Genomic DNA, 15,121 nt, shown 5'->3' on the forward strand with positions numbered 1-15,121 from the left:
AGGGAGAGAGAGAAAAAGGAAAGGAGAGAGAAGCTTCAACTCATTGTTCCATGTACCTGTACATCCACTGACGGCTCATCATGATGGCCTTGACCGGGGTCCAAACCTGTGACCTCAGGATAGAGGAGCCCACATCTGGAGCTGAAGCCCGTGACCCCCAGCTTGAGCCAGTGACCTCAGCACTCCAGGTCAACACTATCCACTGCGACACCACCAGTCAGACTAAATAAAACTTTAAAAATTATGTCACTCTTGGATACTCTTGTACTGTAAGCTTTCAGTGAGTTAAAAAAAAAAGTTTCTCATAATCATTTATTCTTTGTCTTTTGCCACGGTTATGAATGGAGAATTTGGGGGTGACTTTGTTGTATCAAGGACAGATGCCCAGGCCTCCCACCAGCGCAACTGACTCAGAATCACTAGAAGGTGGTCCCAGAACACGTGGGTAAGGTTTTTTAAATTCCACCAAATAACTCTGAAAGCAATCCCTCATTACAAACCATTGTCTAGACTGTTAGCTCCTTGAAAAAACTGACTGTACCTCTTTCGTATCACCCACATCTAGCACAGCACCTGGTATGTAACAGGTACTCACAACATGTTTGTCAAAGTCATGAAAAAAATGCCTATTTACAAAACAACCTGGCCCATCTCATGGTTTGGGTTTGCATCACTTTTGCACAGTATAACTGTTTATACACAATGACCCTGAGAGGCTCAGGGTCAGGCTCCTGCAAGACGTCATGCATGGCCAGAGGGACTTTTAGGGCATGCTGGTCCAACACAAGGCAAGCTAAGGCATATGGGAAAACAAGCAGGACACGAGGGCTGTCAAGTGCCCACCAACACTCTTTTGTTCACTTCAAACCACCAAAGCATCAAGAGTCCAAGGAACCTTTTTAGTTCGATAAATGTCTCTTTCAATTAACGGCATATATATGCATGAATATTTATATATATCATGGGTATTATATATACATATATATAATATGTTCAATATATTTTAATAGCTAAATCACAATAATCATCATTTAAAATGTCAAGTTACTATCAGAAATTATAAATAGCTCCATGCAACCTATAGCCCATGCAACCATATGCAGTTGGAGTGTCAACAAACAGTATGTTAGCCGATTTTTCTATCAGTTACTATAAACTCTCTCACCCCTCTATTAAAATATTTACATTAACTATCTAACACCACTGATAGTTTGTAATTATAAACAGTTTTGACATTCATGGCAGAAAATTAGTTACACAAAGTCTGGATGTTGAAACTATACCTAACCTAACTCTTGAGTGGAAGCAAACACTGAACTTTATAATGGAAAGGAAAACTTGTTTACAAGTCTATAGTACAAGGACTGTTCCAGCTTAGAGAAATTCCCACCCAAAGATTTAAATATGGTAACACAGAAAAAAAAAGGCAAAGAGAAATAAAAAAGACACTTCAGGTCTAATATCAGCAACAACAACAATAAAATCTCAGGAACCTAAATTCTTTTTTACTTCCAAAAGTAAGACAAATTACTTCCAAAGGAATGCAACCAAGGAAAACAAAGCTGGGTACGGTTCATCACAGGATGGTTTGACGTGCTTCATCAGCACTGAGGTTCCCTTACAGGTGGATTATAATGAGCCTATCTCCACCTACAGCACATTAGAGCCGAGTTCTCACACCCGCTGAAACACAGGACGAGGAGAAGTGAAGACTAATTTATTACTGTGTGGCAAACAACTTAATTTTGTTTCCTGCCTGAACTGAACAGTGTGCAGAACTTACACTTCTGAGCATCAGTAAAGTAACACGAAGTTCGCACCTCTGTCCTGGAGTCGCTCCCTCTGTACTTACTTGCTGTGTGTCTCATCCCACTCACACTATCACATTCACAAAATGAACAGAATGGCCTTCCCTGTCGGGCAGAACGTGGGATCTTTCACCTCTGAGACCAATGCTCTTTCAATGTATCTGAAGGCAAGTGGCTGAAACAAGTCATTCCACAAAGTCACACCCAACTGTTCAGTCTGTACCTTCCATAATAAAGGGGTACCAAAGCTACTTCGAACATTTGAGTCTCTATGAAGAACTGTGTCCACAAATCCGTGTTTCATTATCACAATTTAGGGGGAGTTCAACCTAACATCAAAGACGTTATGTAAACAAAAGTCCTACTCACTAATCAAAAGCTTTGAAGCTTACTCACTGAAAAAGAAATTGTCGCTCGTCCCCTGGTAGGAGGGAACCTACAGATCACATCCATTACTCCTTTTGCTGCTGACATCTGAGCCAACTCTATTCCACAATCTACAAGAGTTCACCATGGCTATTGTAATTCTGTGCTGATTCTGATGGTAAGACTTCAAATGTTTATATCCTCCAATTCTGGAACATCTGAACAACTGCTTCTGAATCAAGTACAGCCAAGCTACTACTCTGTCCACAGTCTCAATGCCGGGGCATCAAGTGGTTTAATTTTGCTAGCAGTTAACAAGGAAAAAGTGGACATAATGTATGTAAAAGACATGTGCACAACAAATTAAGGTCAGAGAACATAACTGTACTAAGCAGGAATGAAAGGCTCATTGGCAGTGCAAAAGCAATTCATCACATGACCATCTGAAAGACCGGCACACAGAACGCAGCACTCAGCACCATGGTCCTGTCAGGGACAACAGTTTAATCTGAGCAAATAGTATCTGCAGCTTTATGTTGCTATTTTGTATTTTTATGGGTTATACAGTTTTATTACACTATCAATTTGTTTTGGTTTATTGGTATGTAAGATCTATCTGCCTAAGTATACCTATCTTTATGTTTATAAATATTTAAGTTACAATGTAATTAAAGTAATGAAGGCAATATTGGGCTTCTGCAACTTGGCTGTTAGCTTTCTACACTGTTTATTTTTAAGTATCCCAAACATTGCTAAAGGTTGGGAAACACTGAAATCTAAAGGATATTGAGAGGGAGAGAGAGGGAGGGAGGGAGAGGGAGGGAGGAAGGGAAAGAGAAGGAGGAAGGGAAAGAAAGAGACGGAGGGAGGGAGAGAGAAGGAGGGAGGGAGAGGGATCTTCAGACCAAAATGTGCCCATCTAATATTTGCAAATACACTGGGGTAGAATGGATATAGGGTCAGTCCTTCACTTGGCTCATCAAGCACAGGTAAAACTTTCCTCGACAGAGTTTCATCAACTTCTGGAGACCTCTGTTAACACCTTCCCCTTCATCTCACTGTGAGATCTAAGAGAAAGCCCTGGTCCCATTTTAAGCAAGTGCTTGGTAATGAGGATGGCTTGAAAAGCTTCAGTGCAAGTGATGAAGGACTCAGAAAAGAGGTGATGTTTAGGGGTTGGGAAGCGAAGAGGAAATTTAGAGGAAAGCATGACCACGGTTTCAAAACATCTGAAGGGCTGCCATGCACAAGCAGGATGCACCTTATGTAGCTCCAAATGGTGGCTCTAGAATTACTGATGGGGGGGAGGGTTACAAAGACACACATTTTGTTTTAAGATGCTGAGGGCCACTTCTATATACCAAAGAGCCACTGCATGTTAGAGGACTTTCTGTCAGTTTTTTATGTACATTAGGAGGCTCATATGGAATCTTCCAGCTATTACCTTTGATCACTAAACTAACAAGAGATGAGTTTAATATCAGCCTATTGCTCAAGTTCCATCTCACACAGAGACTTGATGAATATGAGCATAACCAGTACTAAGTTTCCATAAATCCTTTTGATTCTTTAGCAGACGAAGCAAAATACTGTGAAGCAAGACAACCAAGATGATGAGCTAGGGTACTGGGAAAGGGAGCCTCAATCGCTGCTGTAAGAAGTAATTCAGATCCTGAATATCAGCACCAGACTCAGAGGAAGTGCTCAATAAAGGCTCACTTAAAAAAAAAAGAATTACATTGTTATTTAAAACTTATCAGAATAGCCTGACCAGGCAGTGGCACAGTGGATAAAGCATAGGACTGGGATGCGGAGGACCCAGGTTCAAGACCCCAAGGTCGCCAGCTTGAGCACGGGTTCATCTGGTTTGAGCAAAGCTCACCAGCTTGGGCCCAAAGTCGCTGACTCCAGCAACGGGTTACTCGGTCTGCTGAAGGCCTGCGGTCAAGGCACATATGAGAAAGCAATCAATGAACTAAGGTGTCACAACAAAAAACTAATGATTGATGCTTCTCATCTCTCTTTGTTCCTGTCTGTTTGTCTGTCCCTATCTATCCCTCTCTCTTACTCTCTCTCTGTCTCTGTAAAAAAATAAAAATAAAACTTATCAATATAACCCAAAGTTTGAAAAACATACAGAGCAAAGGAAGGGATAAATCAATACTAGTATTTCAAAACTTCTGTGATGTATTTTGGTTGCAAGTGGTTATAATTTAATGAACACAAACAAAAAGTCATACTTATAGATCATTTTAGTCATTTTGTTTAAGATATTAGTAAATGTTAAATCAAAAGTACTCAAGCTGATCTCACAAACCACTATTTCCCCACATCGTCATCTATAAAGTAGTAGCTTCTGACAAATTACACAATGAGTCTAGTCTATTGTTGTAGGCTGGAGAAGTCATGGCAAACAGAAAAAATATTCTGGACTAGACTAAAAATTACAGCATGTTTTAAGGAATAATATTTTTTTTTAAGTGAGAGGAGGGAAGATAGAGAGAGGCTCCTGCAGCTTCCCGACCAGTATCCACCTGGCAACACCATCTTGGGCTGATCTTGAATCAACTGAGCTATCTTCAGTGCCTGGGGCTGACACTCAGACCAACTGAGCTACTGGCTGCAGGAGGGGGAGAGGGGGAGAAAGGGGAAAGGGAGCGTAAGAGAAGCAGACTGTCATTTCATCTGTGTGCCCTGACCAGGGATTGAACCTGGGACATCTGATGCCAGGAATAAAACTTTTAGCCTTAAAATACTTCTAACTCATAGAATTTAAAAAGGCATCTCATTATATTAAATCTATATATGAAATAAATTTGCTAAAGACATTGCTTAAGAATGCAAAAGTTAAAACTAGGTATTAGCTATGTCAGAGAACTAACTCAAAGTAGACACTGAACATATTAGGGGCTCAGAATAATCTCAGGATTTAAACACACACAGAAGTAATAAAGGTACAAAGAACTAACTCAAAGTAGACACTGAACATATTAGGGGCTCAGAATAATCTCAGGATTTAAACACACACAGAAGTAATAAAGGTACAAGAATGTGGTTATGACAGGTGTCTAAAGAGAGAAATCAAGTCAGGTATCTCAGACACTAGTGAAAGTTACAAACTGTTAAAATATACTGCATCTTTTTTCTTGAACAGAAACTTATTTAAAAACTGAAATATGGAGGGACAATGAATATTTGATTTTTGCATAACTTGTTCTACTTCTGCAAATCTAGCAACTGTCCTGCTGGCTATCTTAACTGAAAAAGATTTTTAAAATAGCTATATCCACCTATTCTCACCTTTTAAAATATATATGAGACAAAAGTAAAAGTAATTATCAAACATCATATACCAGAAGTGTTTGTGGCATAGGATAAAAAATAAGACAACTATGGTCCCAGCCCTCATTGGGTTTGTCATTTTTCCTTCGCTGAGAACATTCTATGAAGAAGGTACTTTTATAGGTTATTGGGGATTCTAAGAATTCTGTCTAAGCCTGGATAACAACATCCAATCAAAAAACAGAACCAACTTTTAAAGAACATGGAGCCAGATGGAGTCAGAGGTATTTCCCAAGGTCACTCAACTTTAAAGGAGAAAGGTGCTTTAGCAATTTCCTAACCTGTCTTTCATTTTCACCAGATGAGAAAAACCAAGGTCAGGCGAGGCAATTCTGCAGAATCTGAATTCAGACACGTTACTTTGCAGGTTATAAGATGATGTGTTTTATTTCGGGAACCATGCAGAAAACATCCTAAAATTTCTTTATGCCTGCAGTAAGGGATGAACTACTGTAATCTTTACTTCCAAAACCCAAGTGGAAGCAGGTTTGGCTGCGTGGTGGTGGTGCTCCGGACTGCTGATGTAACAGGAGCTGTGTAAACCTCGGGTCGGAATGAGCCCGTTTCCCCACAGGCGGAGGATAGCACAGCAGTTCAAAATACAGAAGTTCAAAACGCCAGGGAGGGAGAAAGGCCTCAATTTCTAGCCCCATCTCTTAGGTCATTTCTTTATTCTCTGAGTCTCAGTTTCCCATCTGTAAAATGAGGAAGACAGGGCAGCCATAAGCATCAAACGCGATGAAGCATGTAAAATCCCTCACACAAGGACAGCGTATAAAACATCTAATAAATGGTAATAGTGCTGAGAAGAAAAAGAATCCCTATCCCTTAGGGTGGTTATTCAATCAGAAGAGATAAATAAAAAGTATTAGTGGCGGGAGCATGAGCAGGTGGGGTGGGGAGAAAGAGAGCCAGCGAGAGCGACAGGCCTGCAGCAGGTCCCAGCTCCACAGGCAGTGAGGAAGGTCGTCTGACCACCACAGCCCAAGGGAACCGAGTTTCCTTTCGCTCACATGAAATATCCATTTCCACAGCTCAAAACCTCATAAAATATTTATCTTTTCTTATAACTACCAGAATATTATTATGGCATACTCTAATCTTATAAATGATCGCCCAAACATCCCCCCCTTCCTTCCCTCAACCCTTTAGAATTCTTTATTCTCCAAATTAAAATTTCACTTCCCATGACCTCTGGAAAGAGTTATTTGCCGCTATATTATTGCATGTCTGAATTTCCATGTTATAAGGAAATGAGATGAAGAATCAAATTTACAGAAGCAGGTACTAGGGAAGAGGCATTCCTCCCACAATGGTAAGTGAGCACCGCACCTTTGATTTAACTGAAATATAATTGGATTTAAAAATATTCTTTCTTGCCTGACCAGGTGGTGGCGCAGTGGATAGAGCGTCAGACCGGGATGCAGAAGGACTCAGGTTCGAGACCCCGAGGTTGCCAGCTTGAGCACAGGCTCATCTGGCTTGAGCAAAAAGCTCTCCAGCTTGGACCCAAGGTCACTGGCTCAAGCAAGGGGTTACTCGGTCTGCTGAAGGCCTGTGGTTAAGGCACATATGAGAAAGCAATCAATGAACAACTAAGATGTCACAATGAAAAACTGATGATTGATGCTTCTCATCTGTCTCCATTCCTGTCTGTCTGTCCCTCTCTCTGACTCTTTCTCTGTCCCTGTAAAAATAAATAAATAATTTTAAAAATTAAAAAAAAAAATTCTTTCTTCTTCCAATTTTTCAAAATACGTGCTTTCACATACATAGGAACAACCCAACTCAAGCTGAACTCATACAAAACTTCCCTTGACAGCCAGGGGAAATAAAATCAGTTTCTGTACTATTTACTTAGAAGTAAAATTTATTATTTGAAAGTAAAAATCATTTATTTAGAAGTACATTACTTTTCTGGGCTATGTGTTCAATGAATTTATTGCATGTCCAGGATCCCTGACCTCACCATGCTCTCAGTCTAGTGCAAAAGACAGACCCAGTATACCATGAATTACAAAGGTAAGTGTTATAACAGAAGCAAAGAAAAGGGCTGTGGAGTAGAGGGAAGAGTTAAAAGCTTGACCTCAGGCCTTGGCTCCAACATCTGTTCCTCTGGAAAGCTGTATTCATCATCCTGGCCAGTGCAGCAATACAGCACCTTCACTGAACAACTGTAGGGGTGTGTGTGTGTGTGTGTGTGCGTGTGCACATATTAGCTACCTCTCTCCCTCTAAATGTGAGCACCATTTTTTTTCTGAGAGGTGAGACAGAAACAGAGAGGGAAACAGACCGGAAGGGAGAGAGATGAGAAGCATCAACTAGTAGTTGCATCACTTTAAATTGTTCACTGATTGCTTCTCATCCGTCCCTCAATCGGGGAGCTCAAGCCAAGCCAGTGACCCCTTGCTCAAGCCAGCAACCTTGCGCTTTAAGCCAAAGACCTTTGGACTCAAGCCAGTGACCATGGGATCATGTCAATGATCCCACGCTCAAGCTGGTGAGCCTGTGCTCAAGCTTTGACCTCAGGGTTTCAAACCCGGGACCTCAGCATTCCAGATTGATGCTCTATCCACTGAGCACTACCGGTCAGGCTAAATGCGAGTATCTTCAAGTAAGAAACTATCCCCCCAGCACCTGCAACAGCAAAATATGCTCTCAGTCAACAACTATTTGAGACTGATATCCCTGAGGTCTGTGAAGAGACTCCACAGAGAGGTGATAGGTGAAGCTGGTCTTAGAGAATCTAGAATTCTACCAGGTAGAGAAGGCTTTACAGACCTAAGATTCAATGTTAAGCTGCCATGTCCAATCATCACATGCGCTTTTAATGTGGACAGCTTTTGACTTAAGTGTGCAAATATAACTCACAGTGAGGAAAGAAACATAATCCCATAACCAGTTCCATGAGCTCAGTTTCTATTATCACTATAAAAATCTACCTTTCAGGGGGAAAAAAACCTATGAGATGGGTTCTTATACAGACTCATTTTTTACTTGAAACTCTCTCAGTAACTTATTTTAGTTTATCATCTTCAAAGAGATTGACCTAACCAAATAATTCAATAAACTAGGTTTAGTAAGAGAACCTCAGAAATCTGAAGTGCTTAATTTTTTTAGAGTCTTATTCTTCTTAAATTCAAAGTAATGAATGTGATTTTTCAAGTTAACCTGAAGAATGGAAGTATCCTTTATCAAAAGCATTAAAAAAATCTCCCACATGCCAAAATATTCAGTCAGCTTATTTACTGTTGACTGAGAGGTAACAGGCAGAAATAACACAAAACAATATTTTACTTTGGAATGAGAGAGGCAGAGACTAGGAGCTATTAATTGTTTTGGCTCCTGTCAATCACGTCAGGGCCACACACCCACTCCTTGCTTGTAGGACACCAGCAGCCTTGTCAATTTTCTGGAAGACAGGTTCTCAGTAGGAAAAGGCAGCCCAGGCCATCATATATTCAGTAATAGCCACCCAGGTTATGAAAGGACACATGCTTTTAGACTAGAAGGGATTTAACTTAAGAGGATCTGCCAACTTTTCATTTAACAGAAAAGGACACTGAGGCCCAGAGAATTCAAGTGAGTTTTCTTCAAATCCACAGGTAGTAGAACCCAGGGACCCCATCTCTCTTTAGGATATCAAACACTTATAAACACAACCAAAGCGTTCAGTAAGGGAGAACACTCACAGAACAAAATGAGACCGGGAGTTCTGACGCTTAGCCCTGAATGTGAGAATTCAGGAATGAGTCATTTGGACACCCTCAGTGATGTGTCAGAGATGGTACGAACTTGGCTGGCTCATGGCTTCACACAGCTCAACCTGATTTTCCCAATGTTGATGGTTTTAACAAATAACCTCTGTGAGAAGATCCCCTTCCAGTTTTAAAGAACAAACAGGATTACCGGGATACCCAGCCACCAACTCACTGAGTTTAATCCAGCAAGGTGAGGTAAACCAATAGGCTGATGATGCCTGCTGCTCTAGTGTAGCACAGGAGGAGTGCCAGCCACCACCTGAATACTGTTTTAGTTGCCAGAGACTCTCAAGGTCAAGGGCAGGGAAAAAAAATCTGGGCCATGCAAATTTCTTTTGTCATCTGAGTTCAATGGGATTGGAGTTCTGAGTGTTCATGGCCAGCGGGCTTGAGTCATCACTTTCTCTATTCACTACTAAAACAATGTAGGAAACAGTGTCTCCTAAACCAGTGGTCCCCAACCTTTTTTGGGCCACGGACTGGTTTAATGTCAGAAAATATTTTCACAGACCAACCTTTAGGGTGGGACGGATAAATGCACAAAATAAAATTATGTGGACCGGCGCAAAAACTGTGGTATTTTTAAATATAATTGTCAAACTTACGATATTAATTGGGCTAAGTTAAAGGAGGAACAAGCATGTCCTCATTATTCAGGCTGTATTTAAATTTGTTATTCTGACAACGTTTCATGTTATTTATTCTTTCTCTGCGGACCAGTACCAAATGGTCCACGAACCAGTACTGGTCCACAGCCCGGGGGTTGAGGACCACTGTCCTAAACCACCAACTTCGTGGGATAGAAGAGGTGGGATAGAAGAGGCAGAGAAGAACAGTCAAACTTAATGGTGTAAAAAATACTATCAGAGAATCTAGATTTAAAAAGATGAACCAAGATGAAATAAAGTCAATTTTGACAATGTGGGAAATACTACAGATCTATTTTTAGCAAATAAAAACTAAGTTCTCCTGCATGATAAATCTAAACACTAGAGCACACAATCTTAATTAAAAAATTAAAAGTTGAAACTATTTAAGTTCTTGAATGATTGTCATTAAGCATTGATGATTCTTTCTTTAAAAACTCTCTTGCAACAGGGTATTCCACTCATTACTGGAAAATTCAAGGCTTAGACAAAGATCCATTGTCAAAGAGAATGCCACTATGACAAAGAGGTGCATAAATTTTCTTCCTTCACAGTAACTAAATACTGCTTGAAAGAAGTAGGCAATTGGCTAGACCCAGAAAATGTTTCTGTTGTGCAAATATTTGTGTTACATTATTAATCACATGGTGGTATAATTGGGACTCTATGGGTGCTATCTTCCAAAATCAGTGAATACATGATTAACTGAAAGAAAATGTGTCAACCTTCCATATATAGTTGAAACTACTATTTGAGAATTAGACTCTGTGGACTATGTACCATCTGGGCAATGACAAACTTAAGAGTATAGTGTGTGTTCTCAATAATTAATGTGCATAATAGTCATCTTGACCATCTCCCCTATGATGACATTCGTCTTTGGAGTTCATTTCACATAGCAAATCACTGTTAAAATTACTTCAGAGAAAAGATCGTAAAATCCTCAGACCACAGCAGGCACAGTATTCCAAGAGCAGGTGAGTAATGGATGCTAAATCCATAGGCATTGCCTTGATCTTTCCACAGGGCCGCTAATCTAGTGTAAGAAAACTTGTTACTCGGTTTTGAAATATGTAGACAAATGTTGACTTAAATTTTTTAACAACATAAAGAAAAGCTATAAAGCCCTTTAAACAATGTATCTTTAGTTATACTGTTCTGGTTGTCCTAGCCTCCTTAGGAAGCCTTTAAAACCAAAACACACAAATGACCAAGAGAATGTGAGAAGTCTATAACACACTTAGGCTGAAGAAACAACTTAATTTTGACTGAGTCCTCATCTAGCCAAAGCAGAGAAAACCTCTGGTATCTGTGAATAAATAGAGAAACTCAACCACTTCCAGGCCTCCTCAGGGTGGCCACACCAGTTTATTAGAGGTGAACTGTAGATGAAAGAGCATATACTACAGGTCCTGTGGGACAAGGCTATTGGCTGTTGCTTTAGTTTCCTTGTGTGTAAAGTGGGCGTAACGCCTTTAGAACCTAAGGCCATGATGAAATAATGTAAGAAAAATAGTTGGCGAACAGTTCAGTTTCCTTTCCCTGCCAAGCCAATAGCGCTATGACTACATGGAATGCGCCATATACCTTAAGAAAGACACATGAGAGTAGACTGTATGTAAACACACAGTCAGCAGATACTTGGGGGGTGCTTGTCTGGTCTTTACAGGTGCTGTTTAGATCTGGAAATGGGTTTTTACTTACAGGCATACCTTGTTCTATTGGCAGTTGGTTTTACCGCCCTTCACAGGTGTTGTGTTCTTCAAGACCCTCCACCAGCGAAAAGATCACGACTCACTTGATTGCAATAGTGGCTCTATTGTGGTGGTCTGGGACCCAACCTGCGAAGCCTATTCAGTATGCTTATACTCAGTAATGCCTTTTCTTTTCCCCTGAAAGGACAGAAGAGCACTGCAGGAATTCAAGGACTGACACAACCTGCAGCCAATCATTCCCTTTAAGTGAAACAGGGTTGACACCCGAGTGAAGTCTTTGACAACCAACAGCTGATGCCAATGGCCTCTAATCAGCATCCTAACTAGTGAATTTCAGTGGCAGAGAAGGCAAGAGAGATTGACCCTGATTCACCTCATCACCAACCCAAATGTGGAAAACCCGGTAGCACAGTGGTTTTCAAACTTGGCTGCAAATTCAAATCACCTGCGGTGCTTTTACAACTCTGGATACCCAGACCACAACCCAAATCAATTATATCCTAACATGGAGCAAAGTGTGTGTATATGGGGAGGGGGAGGCACCTGTAGTTTTTAAAATCTGCAGTGACCCAAGATGCAGCCAAGGTTGAGAGACATACTCTATGATCCCCTCTCCAGACTTCATGACTCCTGCTAAAAACCAAACCTGGAAAGCCTACCCAGAGTGTTTCACAACCACAGCTTCTGAACAGAGCAGGTACAAGAGGGCCCTGGAGCCTGGCACACCACAGGTGCCTACACTGAGGTCCACACAGAGAGGACTGAACAAACAGCTTGCTAACTAAAGGGTTACGCGGATCCTCACTGGCAAGTCACTTTTTCAAATAGCTTTTACTTCAAAAACAAAACAAAATAAAACAAAACGGGTTCGCAGTTTTAAGAGATGTCACCAAAGCCCGTTAGAATTCTTTTTCTTTTTTTTTTAAAGGTAAACCTCTCGGGAAGGACAGAGTATAGGTGGGAGGGCACTCCACACACAAAACCTAGGGGAAAGCACACATGTCCTTACAATTCCTGTGCCCGCCTAGAAGGCACCCCGCAGGCTCCCCCCAGCGCGGGTAGGCGTACACGCGCGGGCCCGCAGCCGCTGCACCTGCTGGGCCGCACCTGCCGCGTCCGGCCCTCCACTCCTACCTTCCAGCAGCTCATCCAGGCTGGTGACCTTCCTGCTGCCGTCGATGGTGTAGATGGTGCGGACGCCCTGGGGCAGGTTCACGTTGTCCGACAAGGAGCGAGTGAGCTCTACGAGCAGAGCATCGAAGGACCGGAAGCGGTCGCTGGAGATGGCAAACACCAGGCCCTTGAAGTAGCGGTCCCCATTTCGGTAAAAGCGCGCCTTCTTGGCCTTCTTCTCCGAGCTCAGGGCCTGCAGGGTGCGCGTGCGGTAAAAGCTGCAGTGCGCACTGTGCGCCGGGCTGGGAATGAGCCCGTTCCCTTTGGGGCCCGAGCTGCTGCTGCCCGCGGAGGAGCTGGGCGCCCCTCTCCGCGACCCCGGCCGCGGCCTTTTGTCCCGTTCTTCAAAGTGCTCCAGCTCAATGCTCCTGGTGCTAGCCATCGCGGCTGCTCCGAGGACTCCCCGCAATGACCCGTCCCCAGCCAAAGCCTGCAGGCAGCCCAGTGGGAATGCGAGAACCAGCGCCGGGACGCCCGGCCCTGACGGGCCTTATAGCGCCGGGACACCTGGCTCTGGCATCCCGCCCTCTCCTCGCAGGCGGGGCCGCTGAGGCGCGGAGGCACCGGCCGGCCCGCCTCCCCCTATAAGTGGCCGCAGCGTCTTGCTGCCCGGCTCATTGTCCGGCGCCGCCGGCTCGGTCCCTCCCGCCCGCCGGGGAGACCCCCGCCCCCCGCCCCCCGCAAGCGCCTCCTCCACCCAGCCACGCCTCACAACTCCGGCTCGGGAGCCGGCCCAGGCTCGCCCCGGGTCCGCAGGCGCACGCCAAGTCCGGGCGCCCGGCGGCTCGCATCCGCCGGCTGCCCCCGGGAGCGCTGCGGGCAGCAGGAAGGCTGGGGTAGAGGAGGAGCCGGGAAGCCACGCCGCGCCGCGGGCCCGTGGGGGCGGTGCGCCCGGCCCAGCCCACGCGCCCAGACCCCGGCCCGCGCGGAGCCGCGGGTGCGCGGGTCCCCGGGCTGGCCCGCGGGGCGGTGCGCGCTGCGCTTGGAGAGCCGAGCCGGGCCCGGTCCTAGCGGGAAATGATGCAGCCCGCGGTCCCCACCAGCGAGCATCCGCGCCCGGACCCCACCAAGGCGCGGGACCAGCCCGCTGTCAGGGCTGGCGGGGCTTTCCGCCCCCAGGAGATGCCAAGACCCGGGAGGGAAGGAGGGAAGGAGAGGGGCGAGAAGTGGGCGGGACGGCTCGGCCTGGAGGCACTGCAGCCGGAGAGGAGCGGCTTCCCCTGGGTCCTAGCAGCCTCGGCCGCCTGCAACTGCAAATCCGCGCCGCCGCGCGCGCCAATGGGCGCAGCCGCGGCACGCGCTCCTCCGCCTGGGAAACGTAGACGCACAGACCGAAAAAACCACAAAGGAAGGAGATTCAAGGGCAAGGATCACATCCTTCAGCCAGCCTCCAAATGAGGAACCGAAGGCAAACTAGGCAAGAAATTTGAAACATGACACTGAGTCTGGGCACAAGTTTTAATTTTTCAAAGCATATTTGGAGCTTTATTTAAAAAAACCTTTTGTAAGACAGCCTCCACAATACCCACTGCAGATTCACTAACATGCATGACATGTTCAATAACTTTGAATGAATGAATTCCGTAACATTAGATTCCTAAGTTAAACAAAAATTATTGCTTCCCAACAGGCGAAGGGGGAGAAGAGAAAGTATTTTCATAGCTGTTACTTAGTTTTTAAAAATTGTTTTTTGAGGGATTTATTTAACCTACAAATATTAAGAGCATGCCAGGCATTGTTTCTGTCACTAGGGAGGCATTAGGAAAAACAAAACAAAAAACCACTCAGACAATCCCTGCATTCCTCTTCCCCACCTCTTACATACAAGTGGTACTTCCAGTTGCCAATTTGAGCTACTTACTACTTAATTGGTCAAACATTTGTTAGCACCAGTATGGCCAGTAGCCATGGCCACCATAACAGCCGTCTGGCCAGTGCAGGTTTGCATTAGATTCGGACAGACGATAATGAAACAATGGAGCCAAGAACTGGTGGGCCATTACCTTTATCCTAGCTTCTACCCAGCGAGCAAGAAATACACACAGTGGGAAAACACTTCCCTTTCCATTCAGGGCTCCTGTAAAGCCAGCAGGCAGGGCCAGGGCCACCATCACAGCAGCCCGGCCTATGCAGGTTCGCATTGGATTCGGACAGTAGGCAAAGAAACAGCGGGGCCAAAAACTGGTGGGCCATAGTCTTTAATTCTAGCTTTGCACCCGGCGGGCAAGTAAAAATACACACTGGGCTCCAAAACCCAGTTACATTCAGTGCTCACAAAGCTACTGACTTATCAGAGTTTCCTAGAATCA

The 15,121-nt window shown here is 44.1% G+C and overlaps 1 protein-coding gene across 9 annotated transcripts in view; it reads right to left on the minus strand.

Annotated features, from left to right (window-relative positions):
- The window catches only part of DCLK2 (doublecortin like kinase 2), a 144,975-nt gene extending 131,540 nt beyond the window's left edge, over positions 1–13,435 (minus strand). For 7 of the 9 annotated variants that reach the window (XR_010731978.1, XR_010731981.1, XM_066281068.1 and 4 more), the window contains exon 1: positions 12,774–13,434. Coding sequence is in view for 7 of the 9 variants with exons in the window: in XM_066281068.1 (XP_066137165.1) it covers positions 12,774–13,194 (421 nt within the window). In the remaining 2 variants the exon portion in view is untranslated. Of the gene's footprint in view, positions 1–12,773 lie in introns of all 9 variants that reach the window. The other 2 variants (XM_066281077.1, XM_066281102.1) reach the window with 1 other exon arrangement.
- Between the last annotated feature and the right edge of the window lie 1,686 nt (positions 13,436–15,121).

Source organism: Saccopteryx bilineata, chromosome 1 (genome assembly GCF_036850765.1).
Source record: "Saccopteryx bilineata isolate mSacBil1 chromosome 1, mSacBil1_pri_phased_curated, whole genome shotgun sequence".
Taxonomy (NCBI): domain Eukaryota; kingdom Metazoa; phylum Chordata; class Mammalia; order Chiroptera; family Emballonuridae; genus Saccopteryx; species Saccopteryx bilineata.